This window comes from Mauremys reevesii, linkage group 1 (genome assembly GCF_016161935.1).
Source record: "Mauremys reevesii isolate NIE-2019 linkage group 1, ASM1616193v1, whole genome shotgun sequence".
In the NCBI taxonomy this organism is placed as follows: domain Eukaryota; kingdom Metazoa; phylum Chordata; order Testudines; family Geoemydidae; genus Mauremys; species Mauremys reevesii.
This window is the reverse complement of record NC_052623.1, coordinates 11532513-11552324: the sequence shown is the minus strand read 5'-3', so window position 1 is coordinate 11552324 and position 19812 is coordinate 11532513. Positions and strand designations below refer to the sequence as shown.

The 19812-nt window shown below is 43.7% G+C and overlaps 1 protein-coding gene across 7 annotated transcripts in view; it reads left to right on the top strand.

The window, feature by feature from the left end:
- The window catches only part of STIM1 (stromal interaction molecule 1), a 165146-nt gene that overhangs the window by 73432 nt on the left and 71902 nt on the right, over positions 1-19812 (top strand). For all 7 annotated transcript variants that reach the window (XM_039525521.1, XM_039525511.1, XM_039525502.1 and 4 more), the window contains one exon: positions 6306-6436. In XM_039525521.1, the coding sequence (XP_039381455.1) occupies positions 6306-6436 (131 nt within the window). The remainder of the gene's footprint in view (positions 1-6305; positions 6437-19812) is intronic.

The following is a 19812-nucleotide window of genomic DNA, read 5'->3' as shown; positions in this document are numbered from 1 at the left end:
TGCTGTGTTTAAACTCCAAATGCTTGGTCCATTCTGCTCCATTCCACAAGCAAAGTATTTGATCTTGAGAAGTGTTTTATGAGCCCCAGGGTTGAGTCATCTCTGGCAGCAATGCTTTATCACATGCAGAGAGAGAGTAAATGTCTGCAGTGGCAGGGAAAAGCACCTCAGCTTTGGTTTGGATTTGGCATATTAACAGCGAGCCCCCAGAAAGAAAGCATGGGTTTGTGGTTAAGGAGCTGGTTTGGAGTTTGTGCGATGTGTGCTCAATACTGGCTGTCACAGACTTTTTGACCTTTTATAGCCCAGGCCTCAGTTCCCCACCTCTAAAATGGAAATAAATCTTTCCTTGTTGGTCTTGTCCATTCAGATAAGAAATGTTGTGGGGCAGGGTGTCTGTACAGTGCCTAGCATCATGGGGCCCTGATCTTACCTGAGCTCTCTAGGTTCTGTTGCAACATGAATAATCCCCCAAGATCGCACTCCTGTGCACCAGCTGGTCCTGGATCTCAAGAGGTGAAAAGGCAAGTCCAGCAACCTCCATGGCTATCGAGTCCTTATATCTTTTCATACCAAATTTCAAGGCAGAGAAATTCTATTAACACCCTCATTAAAACCTTGATTATGATGGAAACACTGACTGGGCATTAGCTACATTGGTGCAAACTTCAACCGTGTAACTATAGTACAGAGGTAAAAGGACTCTTCAGTCCCCGGGACTCCCTGCTCCTTATCCAACCACGCCCCCCCAGCCCTGGCCGCTTACCCCCTCTCCCGGAGCCTCAGCATGCGCGTCCAGGAGCATCCCTGGCCAGCGCTGCAGCCGCGTGCCCCTGGCGGGGCCTGAGCTCCTCCCCGCTCAGAGCCGCGTGGTAAGGGGGCGGGGCTGTGAGCTCCAGTGGGACCAGAGCTGAGGTGCCGGGGGGATGGCAGGGGCGGGGGGCGAGCCTTAGCCCTTCTCGTGGGGGCCCCTGTGGGGCCCGGGGCCTGGGGCAAATTGCCCCACTTGCCCCCCCCTCTGGGCGGCCCTGTGTGGGGCTCCACATGTGGTTGTGCTGAGTGATAACAGCACCTGGAGGGGTTTGCTGCTGGTCACTAGCAAGGCATTGTGAGAGACAGCCCAGGCTGGAGAGAGTTCAGGGGGACACAGTGGTCCCAGAGTCCCAGGCTGCACCCCGGAGATCCCGTCACACCAAGTATCATTTATTATTTTGTCTTTCTCATTCCTGGATGTCCAGTTTCTTCCTTGAATCTGGGGTAGTGATGCTTCCTGAGGCGGGTTATCCAAGAGCTGTTCCTTCCTGAGGCTGCTTATCCAAGAGCTCTTCAGCTTTTCTGGTGGTCGGTAGGATCTGTACTTTTGTCCTTCCAATCTAAGAATCTTTTCTTCCAGCACAGTTCCTCCACGAGGACTCTAATGAGAATGTCTATGCAAAAAGGTCAAGTCTCTGTACTATAATGTTCTCAATACGGTCAAGAAAAAGGAAGTTTTGTAGAAACCCTGACATTAAACGCTTCCTTAGATCAACTATCCAGATTCCAACCCACAGTGTTTGGAACCTCATTCTGCTCCTTACTGCACTACCCTAATTGAACCCCTGTGGCTAGTATCGTTACAATTCTTATCCATTAAAGCAGACTTCCTGAGAACTACTGTTGCCAGTTGGATGAGTTTATGAAGTTGGGAGCATTCTCTGAGGAGGCCCATTCAGACATGCAGTCCTCACATCTGTCATAGCACTCACTTGCAAAGTAAATTCAAGAAACGTTCTTTTTCTGTCAAGCATGAAAGTCTAATCTGTAGGAGCACTGATAACTTCAGGGCAGAGAAGTCATGTCTCCTGTATTGAGACCAGCTCGATGGCCATGTAGCCATAAATTCACCAAATTCTACATATTGGTCATCTAATCATTAGCAAATACCATTTTTCGGCAGAAGCCTTTTCCAGGCCTCAGCGTACAGGATATATAATTTACCTCATTTTGGTTGTCCATATTTAAAGGATGATCCAGCTTCCCACCCTGGAGGCACATTGCTGTGAAAATCCCATTGTTAAGGCTCTGTAGACCCTAGCTCCATGTAGAACAGAAAAAAAAAATTGTTTTGCCTGAAAATTTCCTTTCCTTGAGTAATAAGGTCCATAGATCTGGCCCATCTCAGAGACAAATGGATCATCCAGAATAGAGAGAGGAATTGATATCCAAATATTCAGGTTTATTTTGTTAGGGAGATGTATCCCTGTGCTCTGCATTAGGAGAAATTGTTGTGATTTCACTTTAAAGTATAGTTAACACAATCTGTAATTTAGAAAAGTAGAATGGAATCATACCAGCAATGGACATTGTCTTGATTGATGGGAACTTCAGGGGTGGGGCACTCCCGTATTGCTAATGACTGACAGATCTGGTTCTGCCTCCAAGTTGTTAAGTAGGCTGAAATTCCCCTTGTAACAGATCTGTAGACCTTATTACTAAAAGAAAGGAAACTTGTAGGTAAGCACAAATACATTTTCCTATTCAGATGTCTTACCATGTTTGACCAAAGCAAACATTGTCAGCTAAGACCTTGTCTACCCTAGGAGAGTTTTGCTGGTATAGTTGTACTAATATAGTTATGCTAGCAAAATCCTTTAGGGTGGATGCACTTAATTGGTATAAAACGGCTTATAGCAGGGCTTTTACCAGTGTAGCTATCTTGGTAAAATATCACACCATTAACTGACAGAGCTACGTTGGTAAATTTCTAAGTGTAGACCACTCCTAAATTTCAGGGAAACGACATTTACATCTGAAGCCTACCCGTGGACATCTTTTTTTTATTAAATTAAATTCAATGGGGCATTTCCTGTTCCCAGAGGGAGGTCAGTATTCAGGAGGTCCTGTTCCAGAAGGGGCTGACAGAGCCCACAGCACTAGGAAATCAAGAAAACTAGCCCAGTATTCCATATTTAGACATCAGAGTATAAATGGGACCGGATACTTAACCATGATAATTGTAGCTTATATGCGCAGGGCTTAGCTGCTTACCTAATTTGGGAAGACCTTTTTTCATGGTATATTGGCAGGGGCCTTGGGGATTTTTATTTTTTCTCTGCGGCACTGAGTTGGGAGAGGGGGTCATCTGTTAGGATCTGCTGGGCATATCGCCCATTGCCTGATTTCCTGTGGTTGCAGGGGTTGGGTCATGGGAGATGGAAACTGGTGCTTTCCATCTTCTGTTCTGTGTTTATATTACACACTAACATACTGGAATTAGATCAGTATCAATGTGAGATGTCCTGTTCCAGCACTAGTGCCATAACTACAGCCAGGATTTTAAATGGGCCATCCCTGTGTAAAACTACATACATTTGTCAGGCCTTCAAAACACAACAGTGATGAACATGATATGAGAACTTGGACTCGTAGTTTGATCCTCAGTGAGACGCTGAAAGTGTAATTGGAGAACCTAGCTCTAGGTGCTTTTGAGAGAGAATGTTGTATGCAAAGTATGAAATTGGAAAGCATACATTTATTTATTGTAGACAAACATTAAAATGAAACTCTGGGTCCTCTGCTCTTGTAACTGAAATTGAAAAAAGTTTGTGGTCCTTCATCTCTTGGTTGTTAAGCCTCAAGGTAATAGCATCCTGTTTATAAGGTTGGTACCAAGCCACACCTGGGGAGTGTGCAGATATAAGCCAACATCTAACAGAGATCAGAAGTTAAAGGTACACCCACAAGGAAAACTGCTGCTCCCCTGCATGGTAGTGCAGCTGTAGTTTCTCACTGATGAATATTTTGGGACGAGTGACATTTATGGCTGTAGTTGCATTAGGTTCAAAAACTTTGGCAGCTGTATTTCCTGTACATTACAAGTGACCATTCAATTCTATGTGACCCAGTCATCTGTCTTTATCTGATAGAGGCACCTTTATTTCCAGTAAACGGTTAGTGATCATATGGTGCTGTACATGACACATACGCAATAATAACTTACCCAGGCACCTGTATTCTGAAAAAAGTGCCAGTGCTCATACATCTCCCAGACTCACCCATCCCATTTTATCTTCCATGCTCACTTAAAGCGCTCTCACCTGTATTTCTTGCCTGTCTCACTATGGCATTTGATCGGCTAATACGCTACCTGCAGTACCAAATGCTGTCATGCCAGGCATTGGGGCACTGGTAGCAGCTGAGAGAATTGCAGTCAGTGTTTGCTTGGGGAAATTACGTGCACCCGATACTTTATTTGTGTTTTAAACAGTCTGGAGAGAGAGGAGTGGGAAACCTGGAGAGTTAGTCTGGGTGTGGGTGGGACTAGGCCAGGAGCACAGGGTCATTGGAAATCTGATAGCGGCTGCAATGGCTTTTTTCATAAGGATGTAAGAATGGCCATACTGGGTCAGACCAGTGGTCTGTCTATCTAGTTATCCTGCCTTCTGACAGGGTCTGGTCCCAGATGATTCAGAGGGAATGAACAGAACAGGGCAATGATCGAGTGATCCATCCCCTGTCATCCAGTGCCAGCTTCTGGCAGTCAGAGGTTTAGGGACACTGCCACCATGGGGTTGCCTCCCTGATCATCTTGGCTAATAGCCGTCGATGGACCTATCCTCCAGGAGCTTATGTAATTCTTTTTTGAACCCAGTTAGACTTTTGGCCTTCACACCATTCTCTGGCAATGAGTTCCACAGGTTGACTGTGCATTGTGTGAAGCAGTACTTCCTATGTCTTCTCTTTTCTAAGCTAAAAGTCCAAGTCTTTTTAATACAGAAGCTGTTCTGTACCTTTTCCTGGCTGATGTTAGCTGTATGTGGCTAGAGGTCTGTGCTGGTAGCAGAGGGCTTCTAGGGTGGATCTGTCATGAAGATTGCAGCAGCCAAGGTATCTGTGAAAGCTAACGGGGGCAAGTAAAACTAATAATGAAACATTTAAAAACAGTTGGTGTGAATTTAGTGCTTTCAGAAGATTTCAGATTGACAGACCAAGAGACATAAATCTCACTTCAGTCCATACTTAGGCCCTCCCTGATCCAGCCAATCATTTAATTAAACATGTACTTAACTTTTTAAGCATATGCGTAGTCTCATTTCCTCTGGGTTTTTAGGTATCAAGTTGATAGATGCCTTAATAAATGCCAATTTATCCTCAGAAAAGATACGGTTCATATGGCAGCAGTGCAAGATTCCCTCTGCTGCCAGGGTGCCTGTTTTGTTTTAGAAGGACCATCATGAAGTCAGAGGGGAATTCCATCTCCAAGGCCCTTTTGGGTATGTCTATGCTGCAGTTAGACACCTGCGGCTGCCCCAGGCCAGCTGATTTGGGCTTGGGCTAAGGGGCTCTGGGATCCTCCCACCTCGCAAGGGCCTCTGTCTACTTCACAATTAAACGACTTCTTAGCCTGAGTCAGCTGGCACAGGTCAGCCGTGGGTTTTTAGACACATCCTTTGTTCCTTAGCCATTCTGCTTAGACTCAATCAGAATGCCAGTTCTAGTGGTGGGTTTTGTGATTTCATGTAGTCCTCAGAACTGCCATCAGAGGGTAAAAACGTTCAGTCAGTAGCAACCTGGAATAAATGCGATCTAGGTACCTGCTAGGTGAAAGGCTCTTCGTGCCATCAACAAATTCCTATCCGAAAGCCTCTAAAATTTCCTGTAAGCATGACACCTGTGTTTTTGAATCAGCATTCTCTACTTTTTAAGGATGAGGCACAATTTAAGGTGTTGGTTTATAAATATAAAGCTCTAAATGGCCTATCCCATATTTAATGGAAATACCATCTTTTTATTGAATAATTTATATGTATAAAACGAATAAAATAAATTTAACTAAACCCACAAAATGTCCTGTGGCTAAGCACTACTGTAATATACATAATAATGTCCTAATGACACACACTAAGCCTATATGAGAAATGAATCCCACTAAATACATACTAAAACCAATCCAGAAATCCTTCCCCCAGGCTAAAACTGATAGGTACGTTATAGGGGAAAACAGTCTCTGGCCTCTTGTGGAGAAGGCCCTGCCTCCCATGCACTCAAGCTGATCAGCATTTCCAGCGCTACTGCAGGAGCTCGTCCCTAAGATAGATTGGCCCAGGTTAGGCCCTGACCCATTCTTTTTTGTCAGGATTTGCAGCTATCATAGAGACCAGCTAGTCTTACTTTATGTTTGTGGGTCTGGAACACTAAAATATCCCGATGTATTCCTGCCCCAAACACTTTTCTTGCTTTTCCAAATGCAAGATGCGGAGCAAGAGAGTGAGATGGAAATTCTTGTGGTGGGGGCTACCTAATGCCAGTGTTTTCTCCCCAAACAGAGTTCTGTCGAATTGATGAGCCCTTGTGCCACATCGAAGATGAGCAGCTCAGCTTTGAAGCCGTCTGCAATATCCACAAGCAGATGGACGATGACGCCAATGGCAACGTGGATGTAGAGGAGAGCGATGAGGTTAGTTCACAGCTACTTTTCTTTCTTTCTCCCTCCTGTCCTTCCTCCCCTTCATGCCTTCCTCTTTAGGAGGGCAGCTCTACTTTGGATAATACTGTGTCGAGGTGGCCAAGATCAGCTGATAACATTTTCCAGAGTAGTTGTTGGCTGCCTTCATCTTCAGCCTGCACAGACTGAAGCTCCCAGAATTCCATAATAAGAGACCAATCCGTGCCCTGAATTGAAGGGACAGGCAAAGACACAGAGATGTGGCTTGCCGAAGGTCAGGAGAACCGAAGTATCATGACTCCGCAATCCAGTACCTTATCCATTAGGCCACACAACCCCCCAGCATGATACAAGCGCTATCCACTAGACGAGCGATCTCACTCAAATCACCACGAGGGCCACATGAGGACTAGTACATTGGCCTGAGGGCTGTATCCCTGACACCTTTTCATACAAAGATACAAAAGCCCCCCCTCTGCCCCTATTCCTGCCCCCACTCCACCCCTTCCATGAGGCCCCACCCCTGCCCCCCCTCTTCCCACCGCTTCCCTGCCCCCATTCCAACCCCCACCCCAACTCCTCCCCCTCCCTGCCGCATTCAAACCCCTTCCCCAAATCCCCACCCGGTCCTGCTTTTTCTCCACCACCTCCCCTGAGCATGCCGCATCACCGCTCCTCCCTCTCTGAAAGTCCTAAGCGCTGGGAGGTAGGCGGAGGAGTGGGGATGTGGCACGCTCAGGGGGTGGGAGGCCGGGGGTGAGGGGAGCTTGGCTGCCAGTGGAATTGGCACCTATGGTGGGCCACAGGAAATAACTCCACGGGGCACGTGTTTGAGACCCCTGCACTAGACCCTGGTACCTCCTCGAGGCAATACAGCAGAGTTGAGCTCTGTGTTGTAAATGGGACAGTTGGATCCTTTTAAAAGAAACTACAAAAGTGTAATCTGCAATTTCTGCATTGTGAAGTGAAGCCTTTGTTTTCTCCATTGTGACTGGTTTGGTCGGTTTACTGTGATGTTAGCTCTTGTGTAGTGCTCTGCCTGCTGAAAGCTCTCTACTAACATTGGACTGACTAATCCTCCCAACAACGAGTCTCTGCACCACCTCGCCCCCCTCCACCCCCGTATGATCCCCGTTTTGCAGATAAGGAAGTGGAGCCCCAGGGAATTTAAATACAGGCCTGAGCCCACACAGTAAATCCATGTGTCACACAAGCCCATAATAATGAAGCAGCTCTTCCTTTTAAAAATATTTGCCGCAAAGAAAAGGCTCATCAGTCCAAAATGTGAAACCATGTCAATTCAGAGCCAGCGTCTGCCCTCCTCGCTTGATGGGGCAAGTTGTTTGTTCTGTCACTACAGAGCTCTTCTCTCTTTGTCTCAGTTTCACTGCCCAGACTGATCAGAGCTCCCATCTGGATTCCCCGTCACTGTGAGGAAAACATTTTGTACAGTCCCTTTCCCTGTCTCAGATGACTTTTTATAAACTCTGGAGTTCTAATCCTGGCTCTGCCGCTGACTCATGGTATGGGCTTGGGTCAGTCAGTTCACTTGTCTGCCTCAGTTTTCCCATGTGTAAAATGGGGACAATTCCCATGTTGAAAGAGTTGAGGATTAATTAGTGGGTTTTGTATAGCACTTTGAATGTGCTAGATGACATTATAGAAACGCTATGTAAAGTATTGTTAATCTACAAATTAGTTTGCATAATTAGTTTTCAGGTTCTGATGCAAGAATCTGTCTTGTGTGTGCTTTGTATTGTCACTTTACTCTGGCCTCTGTGCTACTGAAATACAAATAATTAATATTATTATACTCCCTGTGGACTCCTTTCTGGATGGTTTTCTGAGCCTTCCCAACCCCTGGCTTGGCTGTATATTGAAGTTGCCACCATTACTACTGTCTAGTTTAAAACACTTTAATATCCAACCTTTTCAATCTGTTCAGACAACTAAATATGTCATCCAAGCCCTCTTCATCTCTTGTCCTGATTATGAATCGCTGCTTCCAGTCCATTCAAAATGCAGCTGCTAAGATCATATTCCTTACCCATAGACCTGACCACATCACCCTCCACTGGCTTCTCTTCTCCATGATGTCAAATACTTCTTGTCCTCACCTTCAAGGCACTCCCTAAATCTGGCCTCCGGGCTTCGCTGACCCTGGTGTCATGTTGCAGGCCGCTCTTTCCACTTCTTCAGTGACACCAATCTTGTTGCTTCATTTGTCTGTTTCTTGCACAGTTGTCCTTGTGGTTTTTTCCATGCTGCACTTACACCGTGAATGCCCTCTCAGAACTAATCTGCAAGACCATCTCCCACTCCAGGTCCCTCTTTAAGACCCACTTCTGCTATGATACTAAAAGAAATTAGCCAATTAATATAGTTTCCTAAAGCAGATACGATAGGAAACACACACACTCAAACAACTTTAGGCAGATAAGTCTTCCTTATTGCGTTATGCCACACACTAGCCCTCATTCGTAAGTCTACACTCTTTTTGAAGTTCCCTGCCATCCTCTCCCCAGGCCTGTGCTGTGATAACTGTTTAGTTATCCTTCCATTCCGTCACGTCTCATATTTAGTTTGTAAGCTGCTTGGGGCAGGACTCATGTCTTCCATGGTATTCTCTGGGCTGTTGCTTCCTGGGAATTTTGTAGTGCTGTCACAGCCTTCTTGAAACAGGCCATTAGAAAATAAATATATAGAAAAAATGACTCTCCCCAATGTACATAGGAGAATATTTCCTTATTATTATGGATAAAAAATGATTTTTCTCTTGGAAATTATAAAAGCTTTGTATTTCAGCCAACTGAAACAGCTAATTTTCAATGGGTTGCCCACCTACAACTTGGCTGTGAATTAAAACTCAGCTAAAAGATGAGAAATTGCAGCATCCTCTAGTCCACTAGACTGTCTTCCTCAAATTCTCCATCTGTTCTGCTCAACTGTAGGGCAGTCACAGCCTCAGCAGCTCTGCCATAAAGAATTTGTCTTTGTCATCATGTTTTCTGTGGCTTGATGAAAGAGGAGAACACCAGAAGCCATCAGAGGCATTGACTTAGTTCTCAATTTGAGGCCCAATTGCACATTCCTGCCTGCTGCGACAACTGTTGGAAATAAGCCTAAATCCGCCCCTCACACTCTTGTACCAAGGGCTGCTAATGGTGCAGGGTTAGTTTGATTGTCTAGCTCCTTCCCTTCTCTCTCTGCCTATTGCCTGGGGAACAGGATTTGCAGACCATTGACCTTTCATATGTCAAGAAGATGACTGCTCAACAGCTGTAAGAGAGGAAAGTCAGCCTTTGTGATGCAGAGCCATGTCGTTCTAGTATTTAAAGGTCCCTTGCGCGTCACTGAAGCTGTGAGAAGGGTTTTACCCCATGCTTTCCTCTGCCAGATACATGCAGCTCTGACATGGTGGGTTATAGGTCAGACGCTGAAGTTTGCTACTTGGATGACTTCTCTGAGAAACCCACAATGGATTAGTAAAGCTTTCTCAAAGCCTGGAAGTTAATTGTAACATGCAAAGGCAGATTTTCAGTAGGAATGTAGCTGTGTGCTTCTTGCAAATAAATCTGGGACTCTGAGATGTATATATATATTTTAAGTGGGGGTGGGGTAGCTCTGCAACATGCCCAGATGGGGCGCAAACACAGGCTTTGTCGGGATGGGGTTATCAGAGACAAGCCCCCTTCATTGGGAATGACCTACACCAGATTTGCAAATCTCACCTCAGGTATCCCAGCTGATCTCATCTGGTGAAGTAAAGCACAGAGAGAGAACAGCATCTCTCAAACCCAGGACCCAACCATAGCAAGCATAGTAACCGTAGCATAAATTGCACTTGGAAACAAACTGGAAGCCAATGCAGTCAGTGGAACACATGGCAAAATGTGCCACTCCATGTGTGAGTCACCAGTAAATCATCAGCTGCATTCTGCACCAGCTGAGGTCTCAAAAGAGTCGTCACCTGTGTAGAGCACACAGAATGAATCTAATCTGAAGCTGACAAAGGCATGGCTAGCTAGCGAATTCCACATCTGAGAGGGAAAAGGGCACCCTCTTAGACAATGGAGAATGTGCTCTGCCACCACTGCTTTGTGACCTCCAGCAGCAGCAGAGAAGCCACTAACCTGAGAACCACCACAAGAAGGCAGCTGTATGCCATCAATTGAAAGGGCAGACAGTACCTGAAAATCACAGCACTTTGTACAAAAGATTCAATACATATCTAAAGAGAGATGAGCCATATTTAATTATTTACAAAATAATATTTGCACACAAAATAAAAAAATAGCAAATGATTCTGAAAGTAAATTTCAAAAAGAAAATCCTTGGATTCTGATGAGCAGAAACATTTCAAAAACAAAACCTGATATATATACTCACAGACAAAACAAAAAATTATACTATTTAGCTTTGCTGTTTTTTTTTTTTGAACGAGAAGAAGACTGTGATGTGATGTTAAAAGTTCTGTTCTGGAAGTATGTACTGGAGGGAAGTCAGAGAAATTGTAAAGGCCAACTTGGAAGGAAAGATTAAAAGGAGTTAAATAATCATAATAGACTGTTTGCATTGGAAGAGTTCAGAACTCACTGTGGGACTTGAACACTTTGCCTTCTGACACAGAAGTAAATGGTGCCATTGTATGCTACCAAACTCCTGAGTAAGGGGGGAGCAAAGTTGCTTTGCGGTTTACTTTGTAGTAGACTTACTTCTGTGTCAGAAGGCAAAGTGTTCAAGTCCCACAGTGAGTTCTGAACTCTTCCAATGCAAACAGTCTATTATGATTATTTAACTCCTTTTAATCTTTCCTTCCAAGTTGGCCCCTTTACAATTTCTCTGACTTCCCTCCAGTTGACATACTCCTTTCCAGAACTGATAATTTAACATCAGTGACCATCTTCTGGTTCAAATTTGAAAAAACAGCAAAGCTAAATAGTAATAACTTTTCCTTGTCTGTGGAGAGTATATAACGTAGTCAAGGTTTTGAATTTGTATCTGCTCTCAGAATCCAAGTGATTTTCTTGTTGAATTTACTTTCAGAATAGCTTGCATCATTTGCATTTTATGTGCAAATATTGTTCTATGCAAATATTTCTGTGTAAATATGGCTCTGTAGATATGTATTGATCTTTTGCAACTGCAGGAAACGCATCATCATCTCTGTTTGCTTATTGGCAGAGTTAAGTATTGCAAAGTGCTGTGATTCCAGACTTCACAATGCAATGCAATGCAACGCGTCACTAGTAGATATAATTCATTGCCATTGGCGAAGCTTACATGGGAATCTGTGTCCAGAGCTTGCCTCTGTGTAAAAAAACTTGTAAATTGTATGGTCAATGCTAGCCTGCCTGGACACATCTGCACCTGAAGCTAGACTTGCCTGTTGAGTCAATGTTCTCCATCTTTCAAGGCTATACGATCCTCCTTATTTTGTCATGTATTTAAAACTTTTCTTCATTGCTGGCTGGAGGCCAGCTCCTGGGCAGATTATTTGAATGGATATAAATGCTCACAAATGTGAACCCGTATGGCTGTGTTTTATGTCTAATTTTCAGAGTAAACACAGCAGTTGTTCTGAGGATGTGAGGGAGATTCCCAAACCTCTGAGCCATTCTTTTTAGGTGACAAATCTGAGGAACTGTCCCAGATTGAGGTGTCATTAGAGGAGGTTTTGGAACAAATTGATAAACTAAACAGTAATAAGTCCCCAAGACGAGATGGTATTCACCCAAGAGTTCTGAGGGAACTTGAATGTGAAATCGCAGAACTACTAACTGTCGTCTAACCTATCATTTAAGTCAACTTCTGTACCTAATGACGGGAGGATAGCTAATGTGACACCAATTTTTAAAAAGGGCTCCAGGCCAGTAAGCCTGACTTCAGTACCAGGCAAACTGGTTGAAACTATAGTAAAGAACAAAATTGTCAGACACATAGATGAACATAATTTGTTGGGGAATAGTCAACATGTTTTTTGTAAAGGGAAATCATGCCTCACCAATCTACTAGAATTCTTTGAGGGGGTCAACAAGCATGTGAACAAAGGAGATCCAGTGGATATAGTATATTTAGATTTTCAGAAAGCCTTTGACAAGGTCCCTCACCAACGGCTCTTAAGCAAAGTAAGCAATCATGGGATAAGAGGGAAGGTGCTCTCATGGGTTGGTAACTGGTTTAAAAGACAGGAAACAAAGGGTAGGAATAAATGGTGAGGTAGCAAAATTTACTGATGATACAAAACTACTCAAGATAGTTAAGTCCCAGGCAGACTGCAAAAAGCTACAAAAGGATCTCTCAAAACTGGGTGATTGGGCAACAGAATGGCAGATGAAATTCAGTGTTGATAAATGCAAGGTAATGCATGTTGGAAAACATAAACCCAACTACACATATAAAATGATGGGGTCTAAATTAGCTGTTACCACTCCCAGAAAGAGATCTTGGAGTCATTGTGGATAGTTCTCTGAAAACATCGAGTCAATGTGTAGTGGCAGTCAAAAAAGCAAACAGAATGCTGGGAATCATTAAGAAAGGGATAGATAAAACAGAAAATATTGTATTGCCTCTATACAAATCCATGGTATGCCCACATCTTTAATACTGCGTGCAGATGTGGTCGTCCCATCTCAAAAAAGATATATTGGACTTGGAAAAGGTTCAGAAAAGGGCAACAAAAATGATTAGGGGTATGGAACGGCTTCTGCAAGAGGTAAAATTAAAAAGACTAAGACTTTTCAGCTTGGAAAAAAGGTGACTAAGAGGGGGCTATAATAGAGGTCTATAAAATCATGATTGGTATGGAAAAAGTAATTCAGGAAGTGTTATTTACTCCGTCTCATAACACAAGAACTAGGGGCCATCAAATGAAATTAATAGGCAGCAGGTTTAAAACAAACAAAAGGAAGTATTTTTTTTTCACACAATGCACAGTCAACCTGTGGAACTCCTTGCCAGAGGATGTTGTGAAGGCCAAGACTATTACAGGGTTCAAAAAAGAACTAGATAAATTCATGGAAGATGGGGCCACTAATGGCTATTAGCCAGGATGGACAGGGATGGTGTCCCTAGCCTCTGTTTGCCTGTTCTGTTCATTCTGTTCACCTGGCATTGGCCATTGTCAGAAGACAGGATACTGGGCTAGATGGACCTTTGGTCTGACCCAGTATGGCTGTTCTTATGTTCTTCTAGGACATGAAATTATCCTGAGAATAACTGTAGAATGTCAGGCCATTTTAGTAAATTTGTGTGAAAACGACGGAGGTAATAGTCCGTTCGGAGAAAGCCATCGTTTTACCTGTCCACAGTTGACACCAGGAGCAAAGGCTTGGCCTGAGATACCCACCGAGTTAGTGTGAACAGAAAAGCAACTGGAAAAACTGTCAGTAGCTCACACATCAGGGAAGCTGGACCACCCAGCCCTTTAATTTAATGGTAGCCAGTGACATCAAAGGGTATGGGAGCTATTTGTTTCTTGTGTGCGGAAGTACACCTAATAATGTAGGCCCAGGGAAGTTCTCTAGCACGATCCCTGTGAGCCCTAGTTAGTTGAACCTGAGCTCTAGGACTCGGTGATGCAGGGTTGGTTTTTTTTGCTTTGTAGACAGACATCATCTGGCTTGCTGTCAGCATTCCCGGGTTCTGCTGAAGATGGGCTTATTTGTGCATAATAGAAGAGGCCTTAGTCCTGGGGCCAGACACTTCGTCATAAAAGCAAAGCCTTAGAATTGCTTTCCAATTCCATAGTGCGCAAATGGGGAGTCAGCTGCTGGGTTGTAGAGGAATATCCCTAATGCTGGAAAGTCCCTGTTTCTGAGTCAGTTGCCTTTCTGTCCATCTTTAATCGTTTCCTCTGTTAACTTTCTTGAACTAGTGAGGGGGAGATTAGGGGTGATTTTGAAGGTTGAGTGCAGTCACCTTAGTGAGAATTCGTACATCTTCAGCAGATGTTCTGAAAGGCCAGCAGGCCTGAAAGTCCTCCTGCTGGCTTGTTTGGCATGTTGTTATCCCTCCACTCAGCTTGCTCCGTTCTTGTGAGCAAGCTTGAGTTGCAGAGTTGTGATGTCTGCATGCTCGTGAGCGCAAATGAAACCCAGTGCTCTGGCTTTGTAGTGAGTTAGTCTTTGCTCAATTGAGAAATTGGGATTTTATCCACACTGTAGCCATCTTTTCCATGGGGGATGTAATTGACACATTTTTTTTCTAAATTAAGGTCTGTTTTTAAAAAACAAAAAAACCCAAAACACCTATATTTAAGACCAGTGAAAATTTGTCTGTTAACCTTAAACTGTCCTTTTAAAGCATCATTGTTTTTTCCTTTTGTTGAGATGAATTTTCATCAAGTTTAAATATGATAGCGGTGACCCCAATTAAAGAGAAAGCCCTGGCTCTTATGGGAAAACCCTTCTAATTAGCAACCTATTTGTGATCATATTCAGTCAAAGGTGGTTCCAGTTCTGTTTAAGGACACCTATGTCTTATGATTTAATTGAACAAACTTTAGTTTGTGGGATGTTTTTTCTATTTAAATTCCAGGTCTGTAGTGACCAAAATATCCGCAGCCAAGATTTCTAGAGCTGGATACAAAATTTGTATCTGCATCTGATCCATGATCCACAGACCATTTTTGTGGATATCCACATCTTCGGATGCAGATATCTGCGGATATAAAGCAGCCTTGTGGAGAGGTAGATGAACCTTACATAAAGTGTGGCAGCCAAAGGGTTAAAATGTTTAATGAGATTATGTAAATTGATTTATAATTATGCATTTGTTTCTTAAGGTGCCACATAACTGCTCTCAAGAATCTGAAATTCTCATTTTAGAAATGTCTCTGAAGCTTGTGGTTGCAAAGAAAACTTTCTGGCTGTGAACCTAAAGGAACCATTATAGTGATGTCAGAGTCTGCACGCAGCCAGAAATAATAGTTCTGATAGATGTTGGACTTGCTCCTGTTTAGCTACCCTGGGTGTTAGTTAACGTTGAAGCCTAGTGGTGATAACTCGGCGATTTGTGAAAGGGTAGTTATCTGATGCTATTTATCAGTAACTTTAATTACAGTGGCTTGAACACTTGCACTAGTATACTGCACATGATCTGTGTGGCCATATGCTAAAAACTAGGAGCTCCCATATTTCCTTTGGGTTCCCCCCCCACCCCCAAGCCCCTCACCTTATTGAAATCCTCAAGTTGTCTGTACTTGGCTGTTAGCCAAGATGGTCAGGGATACAACCCCATGCTCTGGGTGTCCTTAGCTTCTGATTGCCATAAGCTGGAAGTGAACGACGGGATGGAGCACTTGATGATTCCCTGTTCTGTTCATTCCCTCTGGGGCACCTGGCACTGGCCACTGTCAGAGGACAGGATACTGGGCTTGATGGACCAGTATGGCTGTTCTTACGTTCTTATGGCACTTGTTCACCCCTTAATGTAAATGTTTTTTCTGCACCGTGCTAGCCAGGTTCTTAGTCCCCTGTTCTTTTTCACGTGTACAGATGGTGTTCTCTTACTTGTGTTGACATTTGACAGCTCCTGCTGTGTTTCACAATTCTCATTCCAGTTGGTTTTGAACACCAAATGACTTTAAAAGAAAGTGTAACAATGCAGAGTGGCTGTTGACTGTTATGTCCAGCAGTGGTCTCTTCTGCTTATGTTTGCCATTCCCTGTAATGGTAATTCTTTTCATCGTGCTTCCAAATTGTATGCTCTCTTCTTGGGCTTATTTTTGACATTGAGATTGCTTTAGAGGAGTTTGTTGGCTACACTGTGAAGCTGCCATAGGAGAACGTATATCTGTGAAGTTATCACATGCATATTTATCTGTGAAGTTATAAAACTTGCCTCGGTTGAAATCTCTTTATGTTCTGTAATGTGATGGCAACACACTCTGTGGTTCTTGTGCACTTAGTGACCTTCCCTGCAAACAGTTACAGAAAAGGAAATCTAATTTTAACACTCAAGTGAGCTTCAATTTTTCATAATTTAACTGCCTTTAATGTGTCAAAGCAGTTAGTTTGTCTGAAAGATGCAGTAGGAAATAAAGTTGTGGTGTATTGTGCCTCTGCTCTTTGTGCAGGTCACTAGTAGGTCACCTTAACGGCTTGTCAGAGGAGTTGGGAGTCTTGTAACACTATCAAATCTAGCTTTCTTCTTCCATGAGAGAAGTTGAAAATCCCATACAACACTGTCCTCTTCTGAGAGTACTCGGAAATCTGGTTTGATGGTGCTCTGTTTAAGGAAAGCGGAGAGATCACTTTTCCTTTCTGTACTCCCTGAGCTAAATATACAGAGCAACAGCTGATCTTCTGTGTCTCTGTGGGTGTTTACAGGCACTCTTAGCAGCCCGTTGTGGCAACTCCAAATGACATTGCTGCATATCCCATGTAGGTCACAGATCAAAAAAGGGGGAAATAGACAAGTTTGCATCTTTTGCTTTGCTCCCTTCTTTGGCTCACTTATTTACTAACTTAAAGCTTGGTGTCCTGTGAAGTTTATAACCATAATGGAGCATAAACTAGTACTGCTGAGAAGAACTGAAGGGAGGAGCTGATGTCACATGGGGTGGTGATCAGATTTTCCCCCCTGCCTTTGTAACTTCAAAATGTTCAGCTAAATCAGGGGTCTGCAACCTTTCAGAAGTGCTGTGCCAAGTCTTCATTTATTCACTCTAATTTAAGGTTTCGTGTACCAGTAATACATTTTAATGTTTTTAGAAATCCTCTTTCTATACGTCTATAATATATAAAGAAACTATTGTTATATGTAAAGTAAATAAGGTTTTTAAAATGTTTAAGAAGCTTCATTTAAAATTAAATTAAAATGCAGAGCCCCCCGGACCAGTCAATGTAAGTGCCACTGAACATCAGCTTGCGTGCCTCCTTTGGCATGCGTGCCGTAGGTTGCCTACCCCTGAACTAAATCAATATGGTCTTTTCACCACTATTCAGCAGAGCTATTCAGAGCAAAAAAATAATTTTAAGAATATTGTATAGTATACACTGTGTATACATATCAACTTGTATAAGTGCAGCATCAGCACCTTATACATTTGAAAACAGAGCAAGGTAAGTCCTTTAGAGTTCCTGGTAATAATGGATTTTGCTTGCCTAATTTTACTACTAATCACCAAAGAGAGTCTGTTTTTTCTTTTTTGTGAAATTGCCTTCATGGATCATCACCCTGGGAGTCCTGCACTCTGCTGCAAGGATGTGGAGTAATGAAATAAAGTTGGTCAAGCTCAGACCATGTGTCCTGATGCAAGTTTCAATTGACTGCACATGTAAGGTAGAAGAAAGGTTCTGGAGGCCAAATTTAGGCTACTAGATAAGAGAGAGAAGTCCAGGACCTCATTGCATTCTCTGAAATGCTTCCAGTTCCCCTTGCAGGGCCAGTTAGACAGGCAGAACTGCAGGGTCTCAATGTGTGGATGAGATGATGGTGTAGGGAGAAGGGATTTAAGTTTATTAGGAAATGGGGAACCTTTTGGGAAAGGAGGGGCTCCACCTAAACCAAAATGGGACCAGATTGCTGGCATGTAAAATTAAAAAGGTCGTAGTGTGGAGTTTTTAAACTAAGAGTTTGTGGAAAGCCGAGAGATGCTGAGGAGCACGTGGTTTGGATGCAGATATCCCATAGGGGAGGATCTGTTGGCAGGGATTTTCTATATCCTACTAAAGAGGAGAGACTACAAGTTGATAAAGTACAGGTACGAACTGAAGAGAAACAGTCAAATTAGAGTCCCAGTCAGTTACATCACATAATGACAGACAGCTAAAACATGACAATTTTTTTTTATAAGTGCTTGTATATAAATGCTAGAAATCTAAATACGAAGGTGGGTGAACGTGAGTGCCTAGTATTAAATGAGGATATTGATATAGCAGGCATCACAGAAACTTGGTGGAATGATGATAATCAGTGGGACATGGTGATACCAGGATACAAAATACATAGCAGGAGTGGCCAAACTTACTGACCCTCCGAGCCGCATACCACAATCTTCAGAAGCTCGAGAGCCAGGACATGCCTGCCGGGGCTCGGGGTTTTGCCCTGCTCCTGCTCCCGGCAGGCATGCCCCGTGGTGCTGAAGCCACGCGACATATCTTCCCCTCTGCCCCCCTGCTTTGGTTGGAAGAAGCTGGAGGTGACACATGGGGGGCACATGACCAGATTTTTGCCAGGGTTTGCTGGCCAGGCTCTGTCACATGGTGCTGCCAGGCCCTCTCCCTGCACAGCAGCTACTGGAGCCATCAAGCTGGGAGCTGTGGCCCTGGGGAGAGGCAACGGCAAACAGCTGGGAGCTTCAGGGAGAGCCATTGCATTTGCTGCTGCCTCTCCCCATGGATATAAAGCAGCGGCCTCTCCTGCAGCTCCCAGTTCTTTGCCTCTGCCTTTCCACATAAAGCTAACACCTGGGAGCTGCAAGGAGGGGCCGCTGAGGTTAAGAGGGATATGTGTGCCGGATGGGGGGGGCGTGATTCAAGCTGTTGGGGGGGGGACTTTAAATTGTGCCCCCCACTCTCAGCAGGCACCAGTCGTCTCTGGCAGAAGCGCTGAGCTTCCTTTCCTCAAGTCTGGTAGGCGGAGAATGGGGGGAGCCTGGGGAGCTCTGCGAGCCCCACTTCTGATACAGAGAAAGGACAGTGTAGGTCGTGCTGGTGGGGGAGTGGCACAACATGTGAAAGAGAGCAGAGTGTCAAACATAGTAAAAATCTTAAATGACTCAAACTACCATAGCATGTCTATGGATAGAAATTCCATGCTTGAATAAGGGTATAGCAGTAGGAATATACTACTGACCAGGATGGTGATTGTGAAGTGCTCCAGGAGATTAGAGAGGCTATAAAAATAGAAAACTCAATAATAACAGGGGATTTCAAGTATCCCCATATTGACTGAGTACATATCACCTCAGGATGGACTAGAGATAAAGTTTCTAAACACCATTAATGACTGCTTCTTGGAGCAGCTAGTCCTGGAACCCACAAGAGGAGAGGCAATTCTTGATTTTAGTGTCAAGTGGAACACAGGGTCTGGTCCAAGAGGTGAATATAGTTGAACTGCTTGGTAATAGCAACCATACTAAAATTAAATCGAACATCCTTTTGTGGGGGAGGGAGGGGAAATATCAAAGACGCTGACCACAGCAGCATTTAACTTCAGAAAGGGGAACTACACAAAAGTGAGGAAACTAGTTAAATGGAAAAGGTACAGTCACAAAAGTGAAATGCCTGAAAGCTGCATGGACTCTTTAAAAAAACAAACAAACAAAAAAACAAAAAAAAGGCACCATAATAGAGGCTCATATTAAATGTATACCCAAATTAAAAACATAATAAGTACCACCATGGCTAAACAACAAAGTAACAGAAGCAGTTAGAGGCAAA